This window comes from Rattus norvegicus, chromosome 2 (assembly GCF_036323735.1).
Source record: "Rattus norvegicus strain BN/NHsdMcwi chromosome 2, GRCr8, whole genome shotgun sequence".
In the NCBI taxonomy this organism is placed as follows: Eukaryota; Metazoa; Chordata; class Mammalia; order Rodentia; family Muridae; genus Rattus; species Rattus norvegicus.
The window spans coordinates 211968729-211996584 of NC_086020.1; the positions used below are offsets into that span (position 1 = coordinate 211968729).

General features: G+C 43.3%; 1 protein-coding gene across 11 annotated transcripts in view; it reads right to left on the bottom strand.

Annotated features, from left to right (window-relative positions):
• Positions 1 to 883: 883 nt before the first annotated feature.
• Positions 884 to 27856, bottom strand: part of Tlcd4 (TLC domain containing 4) — a 75272-nt gene continuing 48299 nt past the window's right edge. For 10 of the 11 annotated variants that reach the window (XM_006233252.5, XM_039102803.2, XM_006233251.5 and 7 more), the window contains 3 exons: positions 27123 to 27217; positions 10823 to 10896; positions 884 to 6322 (listed from right to left, as the gene is read on the bottom strand). In XM_006233252.5, coding sequence (XP_006233314.1) covers positions 6004 to 6322; positions 10823 to 10896; positions 27123 to 27217 — 488 coding nt within the window. In that variant the 3' untranslated portion in view covers positions 884 to 6003. The remainder of the gene's footprint in view (positions 6323 to 10822; positions 10897 to 27122; positions 27218 to 27856) is intronic. The other variant, NM_001135879.1, reaches the window with a different exon arrangement.

A 27856-nucleotide genomic window follows, 5' to 3' on the forward strand; every position in this document is an offset into this window, starting at 1 on the left:
ATGGAGGGATTTTAGTCACTTGCATGAGGGAAAGTGACACATTTGGGACAGCATTCTTCTAGGGATGCTTAGGGACCATCCAGGGGAAGAAAATGTAAATAAACTTTGGTTAAGACTGGCCATTAGGGGAACTAATGAATTACATCCGAGACAGTCCAGGGTGTGGGAGACATTTTATTTCCTGCGAGTGGTTTTGATCCTGTCAGCTCCGCCTCAGATCTCTCAGCTGGGGTTGCTGTCCCCGTTTAGAGGCTCAGGGCTCCTACTGCGGTTTTGACTCCACATTTTAGGCACATTCAGGAGCATGACTCATGGTCCTCTCTGAAGGCAAAACCACTTCAGCCTCTATTCACTCAGTGCTCGGCTTCCTGATCTGCTGATACTCCAGACCCAGATGCAAGGCTCAGACCACTTGCAATTTGAGAGGCCCAGAATTTCAGCCAAGACACTAGGCAAAAAGCACTGAAGCTCAGGAGAGGCCAGCGGGGCAAGGAAGGAAGGAAGGAAGGGAGGGAGGGAGGGAGGGAGGGAAGAAGGAAGGAAGGAAGGGAGGGAGGGAGGGAGGGAGGGAGGGAGGGAGGGAGGAAGGAAGAAGGAAGGAAGGAAGGAAGGAGGGAGAGAGGGAGGGAGGGATCTGTCAAAGCTTCACTTAATCCACCAGAGCCTAATGGCTGGATAGCTCCGTCCTGTTAAGCATAAACTAAATGTCTGCAGCTTCAGGTTTTCTCTGAGGCCGGAATCTCACATGGGAAAGAGGGGGCAGGGAGGGCACTCTGAGGTATGAAAACCCACCTTCGGGATGCAGGTCGTAGGATTACGAAATTGGAAGAATTTGGTCTCAGCTCACTAAATACTATGGAAGCATACACCGTGTAGACAGACATTTGCACTAAATAAGTGTGGCTTTATTTTTCTTTCACAAAATACAAAGTTTTGCACCACATTACAGTAGTGTTTTAACAGGGAGACTCCCAAGGTGTCCACTGGGAGAGGGGAGTTACACAATAGTCATTTGTGTCACTCTGAATACTGAAGGAGACTGACGAAGGGTGCTGTCCAGGTAGAACATGCAGGTTATTGCTTAGAACTTGCATAAACTTCAAAATGGCTCACACACGAAGTATACAAACATTTCAAAAGTTTAATGAAAGTACCGAAAAGACACTTTCTATCCCTTCAAACAAAGCACAACCAGACACCAAACCAAAGCTCCTAGGTTGTATTTTAATTACTGATACATCTTAGTAACACTGGTTTACAAATTATCTGGTCTTATGTTTTGTAAATAAAACTCAGTCTTATGGAAATTATTAAGCATATCTTGACAATATCATATATTATAGCATCAGAAAAAAACGTACATATCACTATAGCGAGTGCATGTCCTGCGGTTCGAAAGTAGCGTCGGCAAATAAGATCTACGTTGAAATGTTATTACAAACCCAAACAACTCAAAAACTTCATAATTTATCCTACTTGTAAGAGTATAATCTACACAAAAAATTCCTTAAGGAAAAAGCAGACACAATCCGCAGAAACTATTCAGGCAACAAACAAAACTACAGGGCACATTTTTATTTACAGCCATATTTTTAAGGTTCCATTAACCAAAAAAGGAGCAAATGATTCTAACACACACCAATGGCAGAATTACATAAAAATGCAAAGAAAAAAACTGAAATTTCCAGCGAGAGGTATGGAGCAAATAAACTGAGATTCAGAAACGGTTTTAACTGGGTTTGGTCTTATGTGTAGGACCTAATAAATATCAAGACTGCTGTTCAGAATGGATACATGTGAATGCTTTCCATGCAAACAAACCCGTCTTTCGAGGCTGTCTACTGCAATAAAAAAACAAAGTGTGACACACTATCCAGTAGGTGGGAGTTGAAGTTCGGATCACAAAGGTACCAGGGTTCAAGTCCCTGGGTGTTGTACTCGAGAAAACACTAAATAACTCATTAGCTGGGAAGTCTTAAATAAACAGTACCACAGAAGTCTTTTATGTTGAAGAAAACTCTATAACAATGCCAGACCTTACCTTCATCAGAACAGCTCTGTTTTGCAACCTCAGTACTGCCATGGGGTCTATAAAGAACATTTATATAATTAAACACACCTACAATAAATCCCCAGCTGAAACACTTTATAAAACTCTTATTGCTAAACCAGTTTAAGAAAGAGCTTACAGATGTTTCTTAATAAAACCATAATCGCCTTTGTTTCATGTTGTAAACAGGTATTATTATACGCTGACTGGCTTCCTGTCGCCTCTTAATAAAGTGTGGTTTGTCAGATCTTTATTTACACCTCCTACAATGCTTGTGTCCATGAGGAAACCTGTTTGTAAACTCTGAAACCCGCCACAAGAGACTGAGAAGCATCCAGATGAGTGGGGTGTCTCAGGAGGAGACATGGGGAGGCCCTGGCATATGGAAAGGGGATGCTGAGGTCTGCGGGGCATTGGAGATGAGCGAGCCGGAGAGCTCAGCCAGGAAACCACCAATAGAGGAAGAGCTAACATCTCTGGAAGGAAAACCAGTCTTGCTGTCTCCCCCCCACTCCGGGCCCTGTGGGATTTGCTCATTTCCGCACACATCATCCGAGTTTTGCACCAGAGTTAGCTTTCAGTAGCTTTACGGTGAGCCAGCTGCGGGTAGGGCTGGGAAATGTGCGCGCGCATTCACACCAGACTGTTCACACCGGAAGATTGCCGCTGGTGCGCTGGGTCACACCTGCTGAGAAACACTCTGCCCGAGTAAAATGTTTACTCTAACCGAGTAAAATGTTTCCTTTTGATGAAATCCAAAGCGCAAGATGCATAACCTTCCAGGAAACATTACCGGTGCCCGTAACCGAGTGGGCTTTTCCACCGCACAGACGGCGGAAGCACTGGAAGCCAGGCAACGCATAGGAACCAATCGTTAAGCGCTTGTTTGCAGATTGGAGCTAACAGCAGTGCAGGAATAAACATACGCAGGTATGTTAATGGGGTCCTGTGGGACATGTTGGTTTTTCTTAAAAATGAAAGGAAGGAAACGTGTTAGGATGAGACTTTTCCCTTTGTGCATTCGTGACAAAGGCATTTGCAAGTGCCTGAGAAATGCCACCAGGAGTTAAGCTGAAACCTCACAAAGAACTTGTCTCCAAATGCCCAAGGCCTGAGAGGAAGCAATTAAAAAAATCCAACACTTGAACAAAACTTTGTGTTAAGCAAATTATTAAAATTTATGATAGAATTCCATCCAAATACCTGTAAAGAGGCAATTTTCCAAACCTTAAGGACCCAGTTTATCCAAAGTACAGCAGGGCAACTCTCAGAGATGGTAAAATCTACCATTATTCCTCTTAACACATGACGGGTCCATGAAATAACAGAAAACAAGCGAAACAAAACAGAAAAAAACCCACTTCTATTTTAAAAAGCCAACGTACTAGAGTACTTTGAGTTAATTTCTTTGCATGCATGCATAACTCCATTTTGAATTTCAAATAAATGCAAACAATCCCTCAAGTGATTTTAGACACAGAATGCGAATTCTATGAACCCAAGCTCGAAAAATTTTAAGTCTCACACATAAAATATCGAATGCAGGATCCCCGATCTTGCATGTTATCAGTTTATTTTTGCTCCTTTTTTAAAGTTTGTTTTCTAGAATACTACATATTCAGATTGTCACTAATCTTCTCTAGAAAAATAGAGTTGCTTAAAAATTTATACCAATTTGCTTTTATTTTCTATAAATATTTTAAGACTTGTTAAATATCAGAATGCCTAATAGACTCATTTAAATTAATCCACGTAGCCAAAATACTTATATCTAAAATATCTAGCAAAAATTTGTCATTCAATAAATGAAAATGTCATTGTTTTAATAAATACGATCACAGAACAGCAAGATATAGCCCCGGTGGGCGCTGCCTGCAGTGGCAGTATGCAGGATATTTCCAATGCTTGTCCTTCTATAAAGGATGTGGAGAGTTGGAACTCCAGATGCTGCAGCTAATAAGGATTGCTAACAAAGGCAATGGCAAATCTTGGTTCAATGTTTGGTATTCTGAACAGACTAACCGGTTCTATTGATCAATGATAATCAATCGATGATAACAGCAATGATCAATGATACATATGACCTTTTAAGCAGGAAACACTCATTGCCTCCATGAAGACTCAGAACTACATGCTACCATCATTTTGATGGCAAGTTTAAAATCTGTGTTCAGAATTGTAGCAATATCCAAAAAGCCAAAAATATTTACCTCGAGGTTTATCCCTTTCTTAGTGAATTTCCAAAATAGTTTTTTAAGTGTCTTCTCTCTTTAAAAAAAAAAAAGCCCATTTTCTTGTAAAAGAGCCACAAGCGATAAACTCATTTGCATTCCTACACAACCAATACACACTTGCAAGTCTAGGATGGAGACAGCAATAAACTTAGCCAGCCATTACCAGTGCGACATCAGCTGCTTTGAAGACAAAGGCCTGTCTTTTATGTGACTTTATCTTTCAAAGTAAACACACCAAGCACAAGACAATCAACTTGATTTTTATCATTTGATTGACTGGAATTTCAATTCCCATCTTTAAACATACCAGAACTTGCCAGACTCTATCTGTACTGGACAATTAAATTACACTACATTACATTAAATGTTTTGATTACATTCCACTAGTCTCCTTTCGTCGTCATAAGATGAATAATGAGAGAGTCAAACGCTCTCCTTCAGTCTGAGACTCTAAATGGATTAGATCTTTTGGTTTAGGTTCAGTTAAATTCAAGTATTCACCACTAATTGGATTAAGTCTGTTTCTTAAGAACAATCATTAAAGTCAAGTGCTTCAGAAGACAAAATAAATAAAGGCAATAATAGCTAAGTAATAGCAATAATAGCTATAATTCTATATTTGGATTACAAGAATCAAAGTAAAAAGAAAAACACCCCCACACACACGCACGCACACATTTACTTTTTTCTCATAGAATGACAGTTTTGATAATCAGAATACTTGGGTTAAGTCACCTTCCTTCCTTCCTTCCTTCCTTCCCTTTAAGAAAAAAAAAAAAAAAACAGCAAAGATAAACTGAGCAAGCCTGAGTAAAATCTATGAGTAAAGCACAAACTCTGCCTTATCTGCAGTTTTAGTCTCAGCAACAACACAAGGCTGATTTCAGAAGCGTTCCAGATGTTCTGGTGTCAGACTTGGAAGTTGGGAAGATTCTGCAAGAATATAATCCTCATTGGAGAAAGTACAAGGCACCAGAGGGGAGGGCCGCAGTGTTCAGGACCTGTTCTTAGGGGTCCTCCTATCAGCCCAAGTAGTAGTCATCTACTGGTATTCACTTTCAGAAGACATTCGACCAAATGGGCCACAAGATGGGTCTTAAACCTTGCCTCACTATAACATTTTAAAAATATAATTGGATAAAGCACTAAAGACAGAAATAAAGCAGCATCTGAAATCTTAAAATGCATAAAGTATTTTCAAATAGGATATTATCAACATGAGAAATACTCCATCATAACAGATGACTGCATATTCCAATGACACTGTGTCATTTCCGGTGGCCTGGGCATCTTGGCAACTTAGACATGAGGCCTTGCACAGGCACTGACATTAGCAAAGAACACAACGGACAGCTGCTCACACACGGTCTCATTCCTTCAGCAAAATGGGTGGTGGACAGAGGCCACCAAATCACCAAACCATTTCTACCCTTCACGTACACTGAGAGTTCAGAAAAGTTTTACCACTCTACTTACAACTTTTATTTAAACCTTTCGATTTCCATCCATGCCTAAAAATATAGAAGCAAAGAAGAAATCCTGAAATGAGAACTAAATTGCATTTTCTCCTGTCTAAAGAGGAAAGAAAGGAGAAACGAAAACACTGAGAGCGCCACAGTAACAACACTGCCTGACAGCGGCCGGCACAGAACTCGTCCTATCAGACAAGACAGCGGAATGAAGATGGTCTGTGGACACAGCTGTCTGATGAAGCCGCCTTTAATCGAGTTTTCCATTCTGAAGGCTGTCCTTGGCTTTCTCTTGTCTGATGAGAGAGATGACTTTCATGCATCCTTTTGTGATTTTGATCATCCACATGATGTTCATCACATCTAAAACAATACAAGAAGAGATCCAGACAAAATGGACTACAGATCCAAGCCTTATGTAGGGTTCTGTTCCGTACACGGAGTAAACGTAGAAGTACATTGGAGGTATCGCGATGATCCGCACGATGAAAAAGACCACGGTCATAAGAATTCCATTGATGACATTGACTTTGGAAAACTTGGGGTACTTCAGGACTTCAAAGAACCATCTGATAAGAGAAGTAAAGACATCATCACACTCATTCCACAGCTTGAGAATCTGCCCCTACTCTCATGCTTTAGACCGAAGGAAGAATTATTCAAGGACCATATAACAACTTATATGGAGGGCTGCGGAGATGACTCTGTGGATGAAGTGTTTTCTATGCAAGCATGGAAACTTGAATTCTGATCCCTGGCACTCAAAAAAAAAATGTTGGTGTGAAAACACCCTAGTAACACTAGTGCTGGGAGAGGGGAGCTCAAAGCAGGCAGATCCTGGGAACTTCCTGGCCAGCTCAACTCGCTGAAATGGCAAACACCATGTTCAGTGAGGAACTGTCTAAAAAGATAAGATGGAGAAGCAGCTGATGAAAACATCTGGATGTCAACTGTGTCAATGTGTGCTCCTGACCACACCCATAAGACAATTTATATCCATGTGTGTGCATGACCACACCCACTGGATGAGTTAAATGAAGAGGCAAAGTGCCTTGAAGTCAGCACACTATAAAAGAACAGCTGGAGGAGCCATGATACCTACTTCTGGGAAATCACAGTAAAGCTACACTCAAGACACATGGCAGTGAGAGAAACCAGTGTCACAGAAACCTCAGAGATAGATAATACAAATAGACTCAAGTGACTTCTGACTCTGACATTGGACAGCTCAATAGAAAAAGTATGCCTTTTCCCCACTGTGCAAAGATCCATGGGTTGTTGGCAGAGAAATTATCTCAAAGTAGATTAAAAACCTATATGTAAAATGCAAAAGTATAAAAAATCCAGGAAAAGTTTGATGAAAGTTTTTAGCTATAACACTGAAGTGCAAGCCATGGGGGTTGTGGGAGGTGGACATGACTAGTAAATTGGTAATCTGGACTTTGCTAGAATTAAAATTTTGTACTTTGAGGCCAGGCATGGTGGCATGAACTTTCAATCCCAGCACACAGGAGGCAAAGGTAGGCAGATCTCGAGTTCCAGGCCAGTCTGGTCAACTTAGCAAATGCCAGGACAGCCAGAGCTTCACAAGAAACCATGTGTCAAAAACAGACAACAAACAAATAAAATTTTCACATTGAAAGAGAATAAAAAAGACAACTGCACAGAAAATACAACATTAATGTGTGCCAAAACACTATATCTAAAATAATACTGGAGGGCTGCAGAGATGGCTCAGTGGTTAAGAGCACAGACTGCTCTTCCAGAGGTCCTGAGTTCAACTCTTAGCAACCACATAGTTGAATAGAAGAATCTGATACTCTCTTCTGGTGTGTCTGAAGACAGTGACAGTGCACTTATATAAAACAATCTTTAACACAGATCTTTAAAAAATAAAATACTTAAAACTCAACAATATGGGAACAACCCATTCATAACGGGTGAAAGGATCACAAACACGCCATTACAGATGCTCCAACATGTAGAGATGGAGAACAAGCATACTGAAAAACACATGCAGGAGGTTGAGATGGGCTCATGTTTGAGCCTGGGCAGTTTGTGACAAGTCTGGACAATGTGGTACGGCCCGCATTGTCATACAGAAAAACCCCATCATGCTGAAAGATCAAAAACGAACGTTCAACACTGTCTGTCACAGGAAAGCATCAAGATGGAGACAGGTTCAGCCCCTTCAGAAGGCAGTGTAGCAGCAGCTGTAAAGCTACACACTGAGCACACAGCCTAGCTTTTCTAACTGACGAAAACTCAGCAAGCATACATTGCTGTTATAGGAACAGCAAGCCTGAGTGAGGCGCTCGATCCACTTCAGCGAGGTGAATGGTGCTGAAGAGCGAGGAAGGTGACAAGGACAGCTCTCCAGGAAGTTTTGGCAGAAGCAGGTGAGACAGCCACCGCTGGGGAGAACTCTGTGCCACATTAAAGGGCTCGGATTTTATCCTCTAAGCGGCAAGGTGCTGTGTGTCATTTTCCCTGTGAAAGATGATAGCACAGAGGGCAGAGCTGGAGGGACCTCAGTGGTCTGCAGCCGTGAACCTTTTCCTCAAGAAGATGACGTGGACATTCACATCGGACTCTGGAGACTAGACGCCTGCCCTGGTTCAGCCCTTTGGCTTTGTGGGTGTTGGGCTAAAGCAAGCATGGGAAGCAAACAATTGTGGTGGAAACCCAGTGAGAATACACAGCAGCGGCAGCAGCGGAACAGCCAGCAGAAGTCTGTCTGTCTGTTCTCAAGCAGCACTGTCCAAAAGAACTTTCTACACCCTGAAATGACTATGGCTGTGCTGTCCTGTTCGGTAGGCACGAGGCATACAGGATTGGAAAACTGGCTTGGAACCCTAGGAAGCTGATGACCTTGAACTCCTGAGCCCCCTGCTTCTAATTCTCACTACTGAGATCAAAACACATAAATGGCCTTAAAGCTGCTAAACATTATCTCCTGGAACGAGTAAGATTAGAATATGAGGCATGGGCAATGATAAAATGTTAACTATACTTCTCCCATTTCTTCTTCTCTGATTTGCAAGGGAAATGACAACCTTCTGTCCCTTCTGTCCCACTGCACAGAAGAAAGAAGGAAGGAAGGAAGGAAGGAAGGAAGGAAGGAAGGAAGGAAGGAAGGAAGGAAGGAAGGAAGGAAGGAAGGAAGGCAGGCAGGCAGCCAGGCAGCCAGGCAGCCAGGCAGCCAGGCTAATTACCTGCACATGTGTGGAATGCTTTTAGAAGAACATGCTTGTCTAGGACAGCAAATGACCCAGGAGGGTGTGGATGTGGTTGACCCTCTCAGGATGCTACAGAAGCTAGTCAGCTATCTGAATACTAGGTAAGAGAACTCTTAAACCTGGAGAACTCATCTATGCCAACAATATGAACTAACTACACACGATCTAAAGACCTAGGTAACCCAAAGTGTGTCCAATGCAAAAAGGATGCGCCCATGTTCACGACCCTGGCCACTCCCTGCTGTGCCCAGACTACATGGTTGCCAGTGTCTGTGGACTCATTCACAAGGCTCGATGTGGGATAAGCTTCATATCTGATTGGAGATTACTGTTCCGTGATATCCCACACTAAATCATAAAAGCTTTCTGTGGGTTTGGGATTTTGACTGAAGACTCGAATTTGGGGGAAGAAAAAGATGAGGGATCTATACAGGAAGAAAGGTGAGAACAGCCCACGGCTGAAGCACAGAGATACAAAAGCAATCCTCAGTAGTCACAAACAAAGCTGGAACACGTCACAGAGAACTCTGAGAAGCAGAGAGATGAGTAAACAGGATGCTTCTAGTAAGAACACTGGCTAGAAAGAGGACCACAGGGCTCTGAAGTGGCCAAGCATGGAGAATCTGCAGGCTGAGTGTAGAACCAGACCTGGAAAGGCAGGCACAGCTCAACTGCTTAGACTACAGTGCAACAGACTCAACAGACCTCGTTAAATGAAGAGTAATGGTGGACTTATCATAAAGACTTTCTCCGGGGGCTGGAGACATAGCTCAGCGGTTAAGAGCACTGACTGCTCTTCCAGAGATCCTGAGTTCAATTCCCAGCAACCACGTGGTGGCTCACAACCATCTGTAATGGGATCCGATACCCTCCTCTGGTGTGTCTGAGGACAGCTACAGTGTACTTATATATAATAAATCTTTTTTTTTAAGTTCCTTTAAAAAAAACTTTCTCTGCCACAGATATCAGAGAGGGGGAAATGGAAGCAGAATGAGGCAGGGGGATGAGTATCCTCTTCTTCCTTCAGGACCTTAAGGGCAGGCTACAGTCAAGACTAGCTTTCAAAGAAGAGAACAGAGAGAAGAAAGCATTTCCTAGTTGGGGAACCTGGCAAACTTCACCTTACCCAGGTGGTGAGTGTTGACAATGTCATGGCCAAGCATCCCTGCTAAGGCACAGCAGGAGGAGCACCTATCTGTCCTCACTTCATGAGCCCAAACTGGGGATACTGTATGAGAAACTGGCCAGTTCTCAAAGAATCTAGGTGAGGAAAACCAAGGGAAGTCAAGAAACCATTATGAGGCAGGGAGATTCTACTAGACTGGAGAGCCAGCATATCCAGTGTGACTCTCGGCCAGATCCCACAAAGAATGAGGAGACTACCCGAGAGTCTGGCCCACCAACTGTCAGAGCTGCAGCTCTCTGTTCTCACAGAGAGTCTTTGGTAAAGAGAGATGTGGACAGGCAAGAGGTGAAATGGTTTGAACACTGAAATGGAAAGTAAAACTACAAAAATCATGTACACAAATATGGAAGGTTTTGCTGTGTAAGAGTCAAGGAACTCTGAGGATATGGTTACAAAGAGAGAGAGAGAGACCAATGAAAATGTGAGCCCCAAAAACCCTTTCAGACCTCACTTGTACACTTTCCTCATTTGTGCAATGTGAACAATCACTCATTCCAGATTTTCTATCAAAGGTTCAGCAAAAGGTTTCCACAAATCGACATTAACTGCGCACGGTAAAAACTGTAACATCTGTAACCTACCTCTGGGTTTCCATAAATCAACATTAACCACACACAGTTAAAACCGTGAGATCTGGAACCTACCTCTGGTTTACAAAGGGGCTGGAAAGCTCAGCAAGCAGGCGGAAATTGGCAATGTATGCAAGCACTCCAATTTTCTGGATGAAAGACAGAAACAGTGTCAGGGACTTACCAAAACATAATATTACGAAATGTCCTAGACATAGTCATTCCTGTGTATAATCCATTGCTATAAAAACAGACCAGGCTTCGGCCTTTTATCATTAAACCGACTTTCCTCTTTTTTTTTTTTAACACCTTTGTTTTTTGGTGTAGCAATGTAAGCTTAACTGTTTGTATGGGCACCATAAGCATGCCTGCTGCCCTGGGAGACCTGAGCAAGTGTCAGATCCCTGAGATCTGGAGTTGCAGACAGACAGGCATGGGCCATCACATGGGTGCTGGGAACTGAGCCCAGAGCCTCTGGAAGGGCAGCAAGTGCTCTTAACTACGAACCATCTCTCCAGCCTCCTGATTCCCTCCTTCGGACTTAAGAGATGTGCTCAGAACTCTACAGGTGAGCAGTAGGCTGCCACACACTGAGTCACTTAGCACTGCATGTTCTCCTAGGAAAACAGAAGGCCAGCCACTAGCTCACTCTGAACTAACACACTCCACAAACCATCACGGACTCCTCAAACCACAGCAGGAAGAACAATACATACAAGTGAGAGTTCCTAAAGCTAAAGAGTCTTACAGTCAACATCTATAAAGATCCTGTTAATGTCCAGTATGAAGCTTAAACATCTCAAAGGTGGAATCATCCCAGAGCATCTGTGGGCAAGGATATACTTGCTAAACACAATTACACGCCAAATCTGGCCATCGTATTTGATCTAGAAATACATATTTATCAATCAGAAGGTTCTAGAGCTAACACACACACACACACACACACACACGGGGGGGGGTGGGACTCTTTCAAAGTTGAAACATAATATTTAGCATATTCTACCAATTCATTACGATAGAAAATACAGCATACAACAAACATTAAAAAAAATTCTTAGAATTTTATTTAATGTACTTTTTAAAATTGCCAAGAGATAGACTGGTGAGATGGCTGTTTGATACCTGGATCACACATGGTAGGGGGTAATTTGTTCTCTGACTTCCACACATGTGCCTACACACCCACACACACCCACATCCACACACACCCACACACACACACACACACACACACACACACACACACACACACACACACACACACACGGTGGGGGCGTATAAAATGGAGTCACCAAGTTATGATACATCTCAGATAAAAGTCTGCCCACCCCTAATCCAATAGATGTACACAGAACTTGGCAAACTATTTTCTGGCCAGGCATGCCATGCTAAGTTAAAAAAATGAAGCATTAAAAATTGGATTTTTATCCGAAAACTTTTTTTTACTACTTATCTACGCAATTACTTGGGGGACTTAAAATTCAGCGCTTGGTCACAGAATTGCTTTACTGGATCTACTGTTTCCTATTTTCAAGTTCGTTGTCTTTGGTGACATTGGAATGTCTGAGTAGGAAAGGAGGAGGACTAGCCAAAGACCAAGCTGGTGGGCAAATGAGCCCCGTGTGTGAAAGATGGGCCAACTTGTCACGGTGACCCAGAACACTGGGACCTAAAAAGCAAGCGTGAGATGTCAGGATGTGTGTTTACACGATTCACACAGGAAACATGTGAAAAATAACAGTGCCAATTATTAGTACCTCAAAGGCTTCTCTTTTGTTCCTTTGCTGTTTTTCACTTACAGTCCTACCACCGTTCTTAAGCCTTACCCCTGTTGAACACTTCTGTTTAACAGGGTATACTCTATGTTAAGGCTATGCAGCACATTCTAAGAATAATATAAACACAACAAGACCACTAACAGCATTATCTAGAATAAGTTTAAATTTTTTTCTTCTGTCTCATTATACAGCAGGGTATTTTTCTTTTCTGTTCCCTTTTTCAGTAACAGTTCTTCCTTACCCATGACAGCCTGCAGCCTAAGGGGGAGGGGCAAACCCTGTAAAATGCTCCAATGAAGCGTGAGCTTTGGCTTGTGTTTCAGCTCCTCAGCCAGCCGTGTCCACTGTCCAGTGTCCACTGTCCTTCCACTGTGACAAGCCCAGGTTACATGTTCTCCCAATAAAGATGCTAGGATATAAAAATGTGTTTTGACTGCAACAGCAAGCCTTTTAGAATTACAGAAATTAAATTTCTGGTTCCCGAGAAACATCCAGCCACGGTGTAGCTAAAATCTTAGTTTTAAGAGACCAGCTGCTGTTAGTATAGGTCCTTTGCTGGTAGGAGATCATTCTTTATACCACCCATGCTGAAATAGATCTTGTGTCTTCATACTCTAAAGACCTCTGGACTCCCTGAAAAGTTATGACAGAGTCTTGTTTGATGTTTTCTGGTAGATTTTGTTGATTTGAGACAGTATCTGACAGAGATCATGCTGACTTTGGACTCCCTAGGTAATCAGAGATGACTTTGAACCCCTGATCTTCTCAGCTCCACCTCCTGCTTCTACATCAGATACTAAGTGCTGCTATAACGCTCAGAGCTTTCTGCATGCTAGACAAGCACTGGACCACTGAGCTGCAACCTAGACTTTTATGCTTGCTAGACAAGCACTGGACCCAGGTACATTCCCATCCCCTACTTTGTATTTAAGCTTTGAAGCTACCTTGATTTCAAAAGTTGAGTAACTATTGTATGATTTTTCTTGCAATCAACATATAACATCAAACAACTCAAACACTGATGGTTCTCTCCTCCAAAGTCAATGCACTCAGAGAAACTGTCCACAAATATTTGCCTTACTCTACTGTTGTTCGACATTTCATTTTATGAGTTTGTATGTAGCAGCTGGCTTTTCAGCATCTTTGTGGCTAGCAAGAAGCATGGCTGTCGTGTAGGCATTTGTCTTTGGATACTCTTATTCTCACACAAAGTTAATTTTTTAATTAAAAGGTTCTGCAGGTTTTGATGAAATTTAAACATGATCAAATACTTTATAAAATCCTCAGTATCAGAAGCTGCAACAGGGTGTACAAGGAACTTAGCAGGTAATGCCTTTCCCCACCTTTGGCAAGACATTTACATACTGACAATTGGTGTCACATTTGTGTGACAAAATGTGTGCGTGTGCTACCTGCCAAATATGCAGATGAGCCACACCTCATTTGCATGTTAACAATGTGCCTTCAACTCTTAGTTTGCTTTCCATGTCTAAAATCTTTACAAAAATGCAAAGTTCAGTTAGAAATTCTGTTTTTCAAAAGCACTCAAAGCAGGTTGTTGCCATGACTCCTGTTGTCTGATCACTGCTCCCACAGACAGAATCAGGTCTATGTTATAAGGGGTCAAAAAATCTTTTCAGCCCCAGGATCCTCCTCCCCCTAACCACTCTGTCAAGAAGAAATCTGAGTTACGGCCCTGGAATTAGGAAATGCAAGCTTATTCGATCTCAGATGATCAAGCTAACTCAGGTCCTGCTGCTTTCAACTGAGCATCACGTCTTTCTGGAAGATGAAGCAGGTACAGCTTGTTCAGATGTAGCTGCCCATTTCATCCCAGACGTGTGGAATCCCATGACCTTCTGTGCCTATTAGTCTCCTTTCCTAAAAACTGGGTTGATTTGGGAGGGCTGTAACAGAACTGAGTGCTGGGTGGATATGAAGGATCTCAAGAGGATATGTCACAGCTCTGGAAGGCACAAGGCACAAGTGCAGGGGAAGGTGAGAACAGGTATAGTCTATGAAGGTCAAGGAATTCTCTGCTCCGCCCTTGCTACCAGCCTCTGATGGTTCCTCCACTTTGGTGGCCTAACTCCTCTCTTCATATAGAATTCCTGGTCCCAAATTACTCTCTTCTAAATGGACATAGTAATGGTGTATTAAATAAAAGGCCCCTCCTACTGCAGTATGAATTCCTCTTAGCTAATTATGTATGCAAGTATACCTATTTCCTGTACACCTTCAGAGGTACTGGACACGAGGACATTCAACATGCTGGAGGAAACTTAATTCAATTTGTGCCAATGTGGAGTCCCCAGTTCTTTTCTGCATTTTTTACTACATTTCTTTTTACTGCATTTCTCTGTAATTCAGTTACAGGTCATGTGATATGTATGTATATATATTTATATATAAATACATACATGTACCTAGACGTACATATATATACATACAAATATACATGCATGGGGCTGGAGAGATGGCTCAGTGGTTAAGAGCACTGACTGCTCTTCCAGAGGTCCTAAGTTCAAATCCCAGCAACCACATGGTGGCTCACAACCCTCTGTAATGAGATCTGGTGCCCTCTTCTGGCCTGCAGTCACATATGCAGGCAGAATGCTGTACATAAAATAAATAAATAAATATTAAAAAAAAAAATACATGCATGTGTGTATGTGTGTGTATATATATACCTATATACATATATGTTTCCATATATAAGAATGGCGACCTTACATCAGTGATATCTGGGCATTCTGGTATCATAGGTCATCTCATTTTTATTATGTAAACTCTTAGAACATATAGTCGCTCTAGAAAATTCAACTTATAGATTAAGCCAGTGCTATCTCGATGCAAACCCCAACTGTCAGTCCAAAATCTGAAGTTCGAGAGGGGCTGTGGCTGCCCACAGTCCCAGCCACTTCAGTTGTACCCGAATGTCCCACTGATGGGACTGTAAATCTGAGTTGCCATGGACATTTCCACATCATGGGAAGGGTTTCCTGGGATGGAGGACATTCTATGTCTCCCATGGGTAGGTCACACTCATTTTTGTTTTATTATAAATTAATTTTAACTTAATATGTAACAGAGGTCACGTTTGCAGCTAGGAGACAAGGATGGAAATCAGAACAGCCTGACCTGTCCAATTTGTGCACATGAAGCACTTTAAAATACAGGAAACAACTGCCACTCACGTTGCAAGTTCATGCATATTTTATGTGCATTCTTAATAAGAATTGCGGTGACTTGTTAAAAGTACAGATGAGCTTGTCCAGAAGAATTGGTTGGGGGTTGAGATGGCTCAGCAGACAAAAGCGCTTGCCGCTCTTGCAGAGGACCTGGCTCTGGCTCCCGCACCCACACCCGTGATGCTCCATATCCACAACTACACATACAGACACATACATATAAAGACAATAAAGCCTTTTAAAAAGTGAACTGTCGGGGCTGGGGATTTAGCTCAGTGGTAGAGCGCTTACCTAGGAAGCGCAAGGCCCTGGGTTCGATCCCCAGCTCCGAAAAAAAGAACCAAAAAAAAAAAAAAAAAAAAAAAAAAAAAAGTGAACTGGCTGTCGCATTTGACTTAGAGGGGTGAAATCTCGGCATGCTGGCACACCTGCTATCCCAGCACCGATTTAGATTCCAGCCAATGTAAGCTACATAACGAGTCTCAGAACAATAAATTTAAAAAAAAAGATTAGAAGAATAATTGCTTAATTGTACATAATTCAAATAAAATAAGAAAACCAAAGTTCACTGCCTTTTTTCTACAAACCCTGTAGTAAATTAATGCAAGAGAAGTCATGCAAAGGGAAAAGTTATTTTTAATGGGATTCTTACTTGAACCAAGTGCAAAATCTTTTATTTTGTTCCAGCAATCTCTCTATTTTTGGCTGTGCCTGTCTGTCTGTCTATCCGTCCTCACCTCCCTTCTCACTTTCTTTTGAGACAGAGTTTTGCTGTACACCATAGCGAAGTCTTCAGACTCTCATTACACATGAGAGGCAAGCCTTGAATCTATGATCCCCCTGGCTCACCTGGGAATGCTGGGACTGCAGGTATGGGCCACCTGGTCTGCTCAGCCACTCCTCACAGTAGTGGACTCCCACGTTAACACCCATGACAAGTGTCTCCTCACTGAGGACATCGTTCCCTCCCCTCGGCTAAAGGCAGCTCTTCTTCCAATCTGGTTTTGATGAACAGCGGTCTTCTTCTTGGGATTAGGTGTTTTAAAAGTTCAGCATGTGACATCATTATGCCCAGTGTGATAGAGCTAAGGTGTTCCAAAGTACGTCAACTTTCCTGCCCAATGACTTCCTGTGGCCTTCAAAAGATAAGTGCTACTGCCAAATCTTTATAGTAATTTTTACTTATTTATTCACTGATTTGCTTATTTTGTATCTATATTTTGTTGCCTATGTGTTTGTATGTGTGCCGTGTGTGCCTGGTGCCAGGGAGGCCAGAAGAGGGTGTCGGATACCCCTGGGTCCTGAGTTACAAGCATATGAGCTGCCATGTGATATTGGGAATTGAGCCAGGTCCTCTGGAAGGGCAGCCAGTGACTGCTGAGCCCTCTGTCCAGCTGTCCCGAATTCTTAAAAAAATAATAATTCTAAAAGACATACTAAAGTCATAAGACATAGTGAAGTAATAAGGTAGCAAGAGCCTTAGTCTTAAAGTTTTAAGTTTTTCCTCTACAGTTAATGGCAAGCCCATTTTCAGGAAGCAGACTAGGTTGAAAACAGTCACTGATCACTTCTTCTAACTCCATTCATAGTTCACAGGTTAAAATGTGGCCTTTAGCCAAGGCATCAAATCACTGCCAGAGACAATGTCATTTACGATATCCTTTAAACCTCACGTTATTGGTAAAAAATAGCACCTTAAAAGTGTCTTTCTCTAACTATATTCACCCAAAGTGCACATCGTCCACATTGTAAGAAAACGTGAGGCCTTCTAAATTCTCTCCTCCCCAAGAAAATCTTCACTTTCTTTTTTTTTTTTAAAGATTTATTTATTTATCATATACAAGTACACTGTAGCTGTCTTCAGACACACCAGAAGAGGGCATCAGATCCCATTACAGAGCCACCATGTGGTTGCTGGGAATTGAACTCAGGACCTCTGAAAGAGCAGTCAGTGCTCTTAACTGCTGAGTCATCTCTCCAGCCCCAAATCTTCACTTTCTTATTCAGAGTGCCTGAGTAAAGGGTCTGGGAATGTGCTAGAAATACATAGCCCCCCCCCTTTTTTTTTTGAAAAGGCTTCAAATATATTTTAATAAGGTGATGCTGCATTACTACTCCATATCAGGAATAAATCATAGTACAGAAATAAAAATGCACAGCATAGGACAGGCAAGACTAAGAGCTACTGTCAGCCCTTCAACACACACACCCTGTTCCCAAGATTGTACGAGGCCTACGGAGAAAAGCTGTGGACAGCAACAGCAGAGGCACAAAAGTGTAGTCCTTACCCAAGAAGAACGTGGAGGCAAGTTAACACAAGATTTCTTCTAGGATACACTAAAATGAAAACCTGAGATAAAATGTCTTCCTTATGAAGGGGTCACATAGGAGATATAACAGAACCGTATGTATGCTGTAACCTCTGTGGACATTTGTCTGAATTCTCACCTGGGAGTCAATGGAACATTGGGCTAGGTCACTGGAGGACATTTAGGTTCTGTGGTTATACATACATATATATATGTATGTATGTATATATATTATATATATTATATATATATATATATATATAATCAGTGTCTCTGGGGTTGAGGCGAATAAAGAAGTAATTAAAGCATGAGAGAGAGAGAGGGGAGAGGAGAGGAGAGGAGAGGAGAGGAGAGGAGAGGAGAGGAGAGGAGAGGAGAAAGAGAATGAGAATATGATCGAGATTAATGGAGCCTGTGTCCTTTTTCCCATGGTTCTCCAGGTCCTCAACAATCAATACACTTCAGGATTGCACCAATCCTTTTCTAAAAAGTATTATTTGTGTGTGTGAGATCATGTGAGGGTGCACATGGCAGCCATATGGAGAGCAGCTCTGTAAAATCTCCTCTACCTTCATGTGGCACCTGCAGATGGAATCCAGGTCCCAGGCTCGCATGGCAAGCGCCTCTGCTGGCTGAGCCATCACACAGGCTGCTTCTTTTCTCTGATGTCAGTGTTCTGTGCACGTGGGTCTCGTGTGCACTTGCCCACGCCAGAGGCAGATGTCACCAGCTTCCGTTGCTGTTCCTTCCACCTTCCTTCTTCAGACAGCTTCTCTCACTGAACCTGGGTTTGCCTCTGAGATCTGACTCCCCGCTCCCTCCCTCCAGCACTGGAAGAACGGATGGACCCCGCTAGGCCAGGCTTTGGCATGGGTGCTGGGCATCCAAACTCAGGTCCTAGCGTTTACCCAGCAGGCACTTTGCACTGAGCCATCTCCTCGAGCCTACACATACATCATTCTTGAGCCTCATTGCAAACATCCCTGGAGCCAGGGATCAGCAGCCTAGTTCTCACAGGCTGCAGGGGATTCCAGCACACAGCAAACTGAGCAATGTCCAAGACCTTTACATCAAGAAGCTAACTCTCTCTGCTGTGGTTAACGATCACTTACAAACACCCCCCCCCCCCCCCCCCGCATACCAGACAATATTCTCCAGGGGGATCTCCTACACTAGGAAAGTAGTCAAGTCCCTTAACTAACAGGTCATTTTCTCCACACATCTCTGTTTGCTTCCTACAGGCCCAGCACCTGCCAAGGACGTCAGTCCTGTACCTTACTGACTGTTATATCCACAAAGACTCATGCAGTAGTTGACCCATTTTCCCCCGAGCTGATTTTTGCCTTAAATAGGAGCATCGCTTCTGAGACCAAGAGCTCATTCGCCTCTGAAGAAAAGCCAGCTAGAAGCATCAAGTGAAAACCCTTTCTATTTTATGATATCTAAAACTGGCCAACCACGATAGGAACAATCTCTGAAAATGGACACCGTGAATTTCTTCTCTCTACATACGCAGGCTCCTATCAGCAAGTGTTGACGTTGCCTTCCTCCTCTCTGAGGCTCGGTTGCCACTGGCCACTCAGGTGACTGACTGATGAAGGACTGTGCTATCTCTGTCCTGTGTTCCAGAGCTGGGTCAGGAGAAGCCCTGCTTCCTCCCCAGGACTCCTGAAACATCACTTTGGGAATTCCCCTTTCAGAAAATGCCTGACAGGTGCATGGAGGCAGAACCACTCAGTAGAGAGCCTACAGCACCCAAAACCTGCTAAGAATATCCTCCCCACTCTGCTCGCTCTCTCTCTCTCTCTCCTCCCAACTCCTTTTATTTCCCTCCCCCTTCCTTCCCCACCTGTTCTCTGTGTAGCCCTGGCTGTCCTGGAACTCACTCTACAGACCAGGCTGGCCTCAAACTCGAGAGGCAAAGTGCTGGGATTAAAATGAGTACCAGAGTGCCAGCCTTCTGGTTTCTTCCTCGCTGAACATGACGCATGTCAGCTCCATAAGTTCCCTGACTACAGATCCCACAGCCATTCTGTGAACTGTAAAAGCGAGGCATTTTAGTCACCCTTCACTCAGAGGCTCCATCCAAACGTGTGCCCACGAGGGTGTCCTCACAAACCTCTCTTTCTGCCAAGCTCACCATGCTTCCATGAACCCCTTTTCCTTCCAGCCCAACTCCTGACCATCTCCTGAGAAGGGGTGATGTCTCCATAATGTTTTCTGACCTATGAAACCTTCTCTATTTTTTCTCTGAATGTCAAAGATTTTTTAAATTTATTTATTCACTTTATATCCCATGAAGTTTTGCTGAGACAGGATCTCATAGTGTAGCTGGAGCTGGTCCAGAACTCACAGAAGTGCCTGCCTCTGCCTCCTGTGTGCTATGCTGAGATTAAAGAACATGGACCCCACACCCAGCTGGACGAGGAATTTTAAAGGACAGATTTAGTACTACATATCTTAAAAGCTCCCAGAAAATTCAGCAAAGTATGTATGTGCACTATATAGACTGTAATAACATACCAATTACAGCCAGTACTATGGAGGAAAAAGAAACTGGCCCAAGATCTTTTCATTCCCTAAATTACTACAGTGTCATTGACTTATTTCTGCTTATTTATTTACTTAATCATTGAGAAAGGGTCTTGCTATACTGTAGCATAGGCTGGCTCAAACTTGCTACTTTCCTGCCCCAACCACTTAGATGCTGGAATTAGAGGCATGCACTACCATGCCTGGCTGTTTTCTGAATTAGTTCCCCAGTAGAAACCACATTAAGATACACATCCTCATCTTGACAACACTGCCCTACACACACACACACACAGACACACACACACACACACACAGACACACACACACACACACAGACACACACAGAGACACACACACACACACACACACACACACACACCCCTCTCAGTTCAAAACACTCTAACATGAACGTTCACATCACTTATGGCTGCAATGTTTGCATCAACCCACAGTTAAGTCTCCTCTCTCTACTACTTCACAGTCCCCTTGACATTTGAGGGACATTTCAAAGCTAGGTGTCCGGTAACCACTCTGCTGTCCAGGCTCTCACATCTGGGGTCTTCAATTAATACAACTGAGACCTAATCTAGTCCTGCCTCTCCAGTCAACTGGCTGCTCTCCTGAGTATCTCCTTCTGAATATTCAAGATTGGGGACTCTAGATAGGGGCTATGTTGGGTGTGCTCTGACTGGGCCAGTAAGAGTACTTTCTAATGAGACACAGTGCCTTTCCTGGCAGAGTCCAAATTTGAAAACAGCCTCCATTTTCAGACATGATATACTATTGATGGAATGTGGTCAACTACCACTGGGGCATCTCTCTCTTTCACGGGTTATTAAGTCTAAATGTGAATGCAAGCTCTATTCATTTAGGTTTGTCATCCTGGCATGTAGCTTTACTTTAAAAATATATGTTCAGCACAATAGTTCTTCTTCCTAATTTTTCCTAAGTAAGCTTTCTTTTCTTAATTTATTGTGATATAATACAGACGACACGGCAGTTTTAGAAGTGTAGAGTCAGCGACAATACACACAACCACAGCACTACATTCCCAGAACGTTTTGAAATGTCCCATGAAACAACGAGCCCTCCTCATCCCTTCTGCCCAGTTCTTGGCAACTTGGAATCTATTTCCTCTCTACGGACTTAAGAATTCTAGGCATCTCATGAGATGAGTCATATGATAAGCTTGCTTGAATGGGAAGGTGACGATGAAAATTTCCATCCACCAATACAAGGGGCAACAGAAGCTTGTCAATCAACTAACCACGTTTTCAGTGGTTCCCAAAGTGGCTATCTGGACAAGCGATAGCTTAACAACCCTTATGAATGCAGAAGACTCTCACCAGCCACCAATGCTTTCCCGAGACTAGAAGAAGCTGGAGTTAGGGAACCGCCCAAACTGCCACCACAAAGGAAGTTCCATTTTGTCAAAGTCAGCTTCAGGTGGTTCTTAAATGATCCTGCCGGCAGTGCTTTAGAGAACCTTAGCCACAGATATGCTAGTCTTCCTGGACTAGATGACCCTGGTAGGGAGGTACCTCCTACACCCATGGCAGCAGTGTGCCTCTATTCCTGGATGTTTAAGCAGCATTTTCTTCCTCCACAGGTGGCACTCCTGCCTTTCCCCTGTGCACAGCCTCTGTGAGGCAGAGTACCAGCATTATCCAAAATGGTATAACTGTCCACTTGTGGTCAGGGAGGGCAGACTAAGCTCGCTGCATGAACAGTGAGTGGCTACCAAGACTGACAGCTCCAGGCTCACCCAGCAGCTTCTATAGGAAAGAAAAGGTAAAGAGTGGCTTGAGGCAGATCTGAGTGTAAGACCAGCCTGGTCTATGTGGTGAGTTCCAGGATGGACAAACAGCTGAAAGGAAAGGAGAGGAGAGGAGAAGAAAGGAGAGGAAAGGAGGGGAGAGGAGGGGAGGGAAAGAAGCAGGCCTGAAAGCAAAGACTGTGGAGATCAAGAGCTGTGGAAGTGCTGAGAAGATGAGGGAGAGTGGAGAGGGTAGATGGAGAGAAGATGCTGCAAGTAGGGGCTGTTGGGAGAGCTCCACTCGCCACGTGGCCGCTATCTCCAGCTGCTGAGGAGCAATCCAAAACTAAACCATTAAGAGCTTGGCCCAGGGAGTGGCACCATTAGAATGTGTGGCCTGTAGGAGTAGGTGTAGCCTTGTTCGAGTTTGTCACTGTGGGCATTGGCTTTAAGAGCCTCACCATAGCTGCCTGGATGCCAGTATTCTGCTAGCAGCCTTCAGATGAAGATGTAGAACTCTCAGCTCCTCCTGCACCATGCCTGCCTGGATGCTGCCATGTTCCCACCTTGATAATAATGGACTGAACCTCTGAACCTATCCACCAGCCCCAATTAAGAGTTGCCTTGGTCACGGTGTCTGTTCATAGCAGTAAAACTCAAAGACGCCATGGAAACAAACACATGCCAATTTTCTGCAGATACACAGTAATTGTGCATGGGGGACCCAAAATTGATGTGGAAATCACTCTCCATTGCTTTCCCTTTACCTTACTACATGAGGGGGGTTCTCAAGAGGACCCAAGAGTGGGTGGTGTACACCTAGTCTTTCTCTGGGGACCTTCTAAGGCTGGATGGAATTAACAGGAGGGCTGCTGCAGACCCCAGGCATTCATGTGGTTCTGGGAATCCAAGCTCAGTCCTCAGATTCACATAGCAAGGTTTCTGACCACTGAGCCACCTACTCAGTTCCTAAACTTTTCCCCTAGGCTATCCCAATGGAGAGAAACGGGAGGACACAGTATTTATGTGTTGAATACAGTTAAATACACTATGAAAATCATTTTAGCTGGGCATGTGTCACACAGTCTTTAATCCCAGCACTTAGTAGGTAGAGGCAGGTGGATCTCTGAGAGCTCAAGGCCAGCCTGGCGTACACAGCACATTCCAGGAGAGTCAGGGTTACACAGGGAAACTCGGTCTCCAAAACAAATGTTTTTAAGCTAAGAATTTCCTAACTCCATTAACCATAAAAGGCTAGGGAGTGGTATTTATTTTATGGCACTGCTATGCAGATAAGATTTATGATGCATGCATGTGTGTGCAGGTGTCTGTGTCCACCCATGTGGCAGCTAGAGGTCTTCAGTCATGGTCCCCCCCTTATTTTTTTGAGTCCCCCATATGTCTTTCACTGGTCTGGAACATACCTCACTAGCTGACTAGAACACCGCCCTCCCGCCCTCCCAAGGGCATTGTAGCTGCCAAGTCCACGTCTTTTACACAAAGGTTGTTCACGCTCAGGTGCCAATGCTTACTGGCCACGAGCTCTCCAGCCCCTGGATACTTTTACTAAGGCTAAATACAGAGCCAATATCTTCCTAATCCTCAGAGCCTATCACAAAGTGCCAGTCCAGGGCGTGTGGCACAACAGTCTCTCACTTTCAATAGGACCTTCATACACAATTGCCTTAAAGTGTTTTTAAAAGGCAGGAACTGGCGTGAATCATTAAACAAAGGAAACCACACAGAACTTCTGACCCCTAAGATACCACATTCCAATCAATACTTCTAAATGAATTCATGAAGACCCATTAGAAACCAAAGTTTTGTCCTAAACTGTAGCAGACCAGTGTAATAAATAGATAATAAAACACTACATTGATGCAGAGCTGAGAACGGTGTGCCCGCAATGACCTTCATGTTTACAAGTAACTAATCAGACACAGGTACGAGCCAGGCAGGGAATCCTAAGTAAACAGGACACTAACCACACGGAGTCAAAAAAAAAGGAAAGAAAGGAAGGGAAGGAAGGAAGGAAGAAAAAAAATCAGGACAGGAAGGGGAAGGTCCTTTAAACAAGGCATTAAGGGGCTGGAGGATTGGCTCAAAGCTTCACAGCACTGCTGCTCTTCCAGAAGACCCAGATTCAATTCCCAGACCCATGTGGTGGATCACAACCATGTAACTCTAGTTCTGGGGAACCTAGTGCTCTCTCTGGCCTCTAAGCACATACGTGGCACAAAGCACCCGCACACATAAAATAAGTATTTTTAATGCATTAATCGTAAATCATTCCATGTCCCCACAGTAAGAGATAATGTCACTCTCCCCTTGCTGACCAGCATCCTTTCTCAGGGCTGAAACCTGAATGGCACTTTAAAAGGCCATTGCTTACCTCTCTGTACAGATTAAATATGTTCCCAAGATTTAATCTACTCTTGTAGGAAAAAAACTTTAATCTAGTGAATGCAGTAAGTAATAGAAAAAGTGCTCAAAACATTAATCCAAAAGCTAGGGAGGAAACTCAGTAAAATGTTTCCATCGAAGCAGGAGGAGCTAAAATCAATACCTAGCAACGTATATACAAAAGCCAGGTCTGGTGGAGCCTAACTAACACCTCTGACCGCCACAGGCATAAACACGCATGCATGTACACACATATACACACAAACACACAGCAGGCTCAGACACACATACAAAGGCATTGCAAACCTAGGTGTAGGAGGCTGGAGAGATGGCTCAATGGTTAAGAACACTTGTTGTTCTTGCAGAGGATTTGGGTTCAATTCCCAGCACCCTCACGGTAGTTCACAAGTGCCTGCAACTCTTGTTCCAGGGCTCACCCCAAACACCAGGCACGCAAATGGTATGTATACATGCATACAAGTAAAACACTCATATGTATACATGCATGTGTGTTTAAAAATCATAAGCATAACCTGTAATATCTTAAATCCATATCCTGCTATTCAAACTTTCTTCACTAGAGTCTGTATTTAAAACTTGCCTCTACTCCTACTTTATTTAATTCCTATAACAAAATCACTTAAGAAAAAGAGCTTTAAACAGTTGCAGACATGAAGTCAAGTGCTTTGAAATGACAAAAGCAAGGCTACCCTGAGCCGGAGAATCTTTGAGGAAGCAGGTTAGTCCCCTCAGCAATGACAGGGATAACTTCTCATTGGACCAGCTCGAAGGACCAGATCAAGTGCTTTGAAATGACAAAAGCAAGGCTACCCTGAGCCGGAGAATCTTTGAGGAAGCAGGTTAGTCCCCTCAGCAATGACAGGGATAACTTCTCATTGGACCAGCTCGAAGGACCAGATCTGAGACAGTGATCTAAGGGACCACGCCCTGAGCAGGATGGCCTGTGCCGACCTCATGTCCTGGGCCAAGTCTGCCTCTAGTTAAAACTGGGGCTCATGTTAGTCATCTGAAGATGAACTCCGGACATCAATCATCTCCAGACTGATGAAATCTCCTTTCTCTGCTTTTCACCATCTTTTCCTTGGGTGTCATTAAATGCCTGATGAGGCCATAGGAGCTGAGATTTCTGCCCTAAAACTCGAGTTGCTATTCAATGCCAGCCCTTGGGAGGCACAGGCAGGCAGGATCAGCCTGGTCTTGATGGCAAGTTCCAGGATTTTGCTTTGCTATAAACAGACTAACTTCAGGTGAATTTAGTTCATATTAAAACATGAGAGGAATACATTAAAACAACAAGATGGCAGTGGGTCTTATTCATCAACTCACTAAGTAAGACAACCATTAATTTCTCCTTTAAATCAGCATGCACTTGATTTTTTAAAAGCAGGCATGAACGTCCAAAGGGAAGCTAGTATTCGTCTCATATAATTAAGAATTCAACTTGCCAATCTATGCACAGCCAGCCGTTTACCAAGCTTGTGATTCCAGAGGACAAAACAGAACAGCAGTTTATCTAAGCTTACAGATCCATGTAAGGGACCACAGCACACAGAAATCTATACACATCCAAGGCTGTTAAATCACAAATGTATCTGGAAAGACAAGTATTTACATCTGTGAGGTGAGGTCCTAGGGTTTTTTAAGTGGAAACTGAAGTAATTAGTGTCATTTGCCTGGCTTGGTTGATGAATACATAAAGACACACTGAATGAATTAGGAGTGGTGGCCCATGTTTGTCCTGTTTCCACCTGAGAGGTGAAGGCAGCGGAAGTCAAGAGCTGAGGAAGTATGGATTGGGGCACTGAGGGAGGGGGGAGACGATGTCAACACACAGTACACCCACACATGAAATTCTCAAAAACCAAAATACTGTAATTATAACTTCAGCCTCATTGCTGTACTGTGAATCATCATTACCATTACTTAAAAGACAAAGGTAAGAGCCCCAAAGCATTGGGGGAAATGCACAGGACCCTTAAAACTCAGCTTAACAAGATTGTAATGTAATGCATGGCTTTTCCTTTTAATATGTGTTTGGTGCAATTGTTGAGGGGGAAATGGGTGGGGAGTGTTAGCTCAAGATTGCCTCAGCTAGCCTATGCTATGTGAGACCCCCATCTCAAATGAGCAAAACTAAACAAATTAGCATAGGTATTAGTAGAAAAACACATGTGAGTTCATTGTTTTAGTTATTGTAAGTTGACTTGAGAGTGATCCCTGCGTGCATTTGAATGTGGCCACTGTGAATTAAAACTTACAGAATGCCAGGTGCTAATCCCAGCATTCAGGAAGCAGAGGCAGGCTGATGTCTCTAAGTTTGAGGTCTAACTGGTCTCCAGCAGTGTCTGCTGGGTAGGCTATCATGAATCTGGTACTCACCAATACAAAGTAGTATGCAATTAGTCCTGCGCAATGGTGAATTATAAAAAATTTGTCTCCGATCACTTTCCAATTAAAAAGTATAATCAATAAATCTGCAAGAAAGAGAAATGAGATGTTACCTTGGAGAAAGAGCTGCTGCTTGGTTTCATAAGTGTATTTCCCTCTCTGTCTGTTAACTCTTGGCTGTCCATTCTGACACCACAGCTCTCTGTACATCTCTGACTCTCCTCACTCTCCTCACTCCTGTTTTCCAGCCTCATCCCCAACACTGTCGCTGCTCCAGAACGCCAAGCTAGGGCAAGTTTCCCATCTCAGAATGTGGGGCAGGGGTGGGGAGTGAAAGCCAACACCTGACAATACTAACAGCTAAATTTGACAATTCTAAAAGTGTTGACAAAGAACTTGTTTCCAGCGTTAAACAAGATGAAGAGATGATCAATCAAAAATAACTGAATGCAAGGTTTTGATTTTTAGCCTTCCATCAAGGCAAACAGGCAAGGTATCAATAAAAGGTATAATTATCGTGTCTTCTATAATATTTTTTAAGACAGAGCTCACATGCTTAAACTAGCTTCCAATCTGCTATGGAGCCAAGGTTCACCTGTAACTCCTTAGCTTCCTTTTTCAATGCTGTGATTCAGGAATACAGTACCTGACCGCCCACGAGAGAGGGAGAGAATGTGTGTAGCCAAACATTAATGAAAACCAGCAAGACCACCAAGAACTATTAC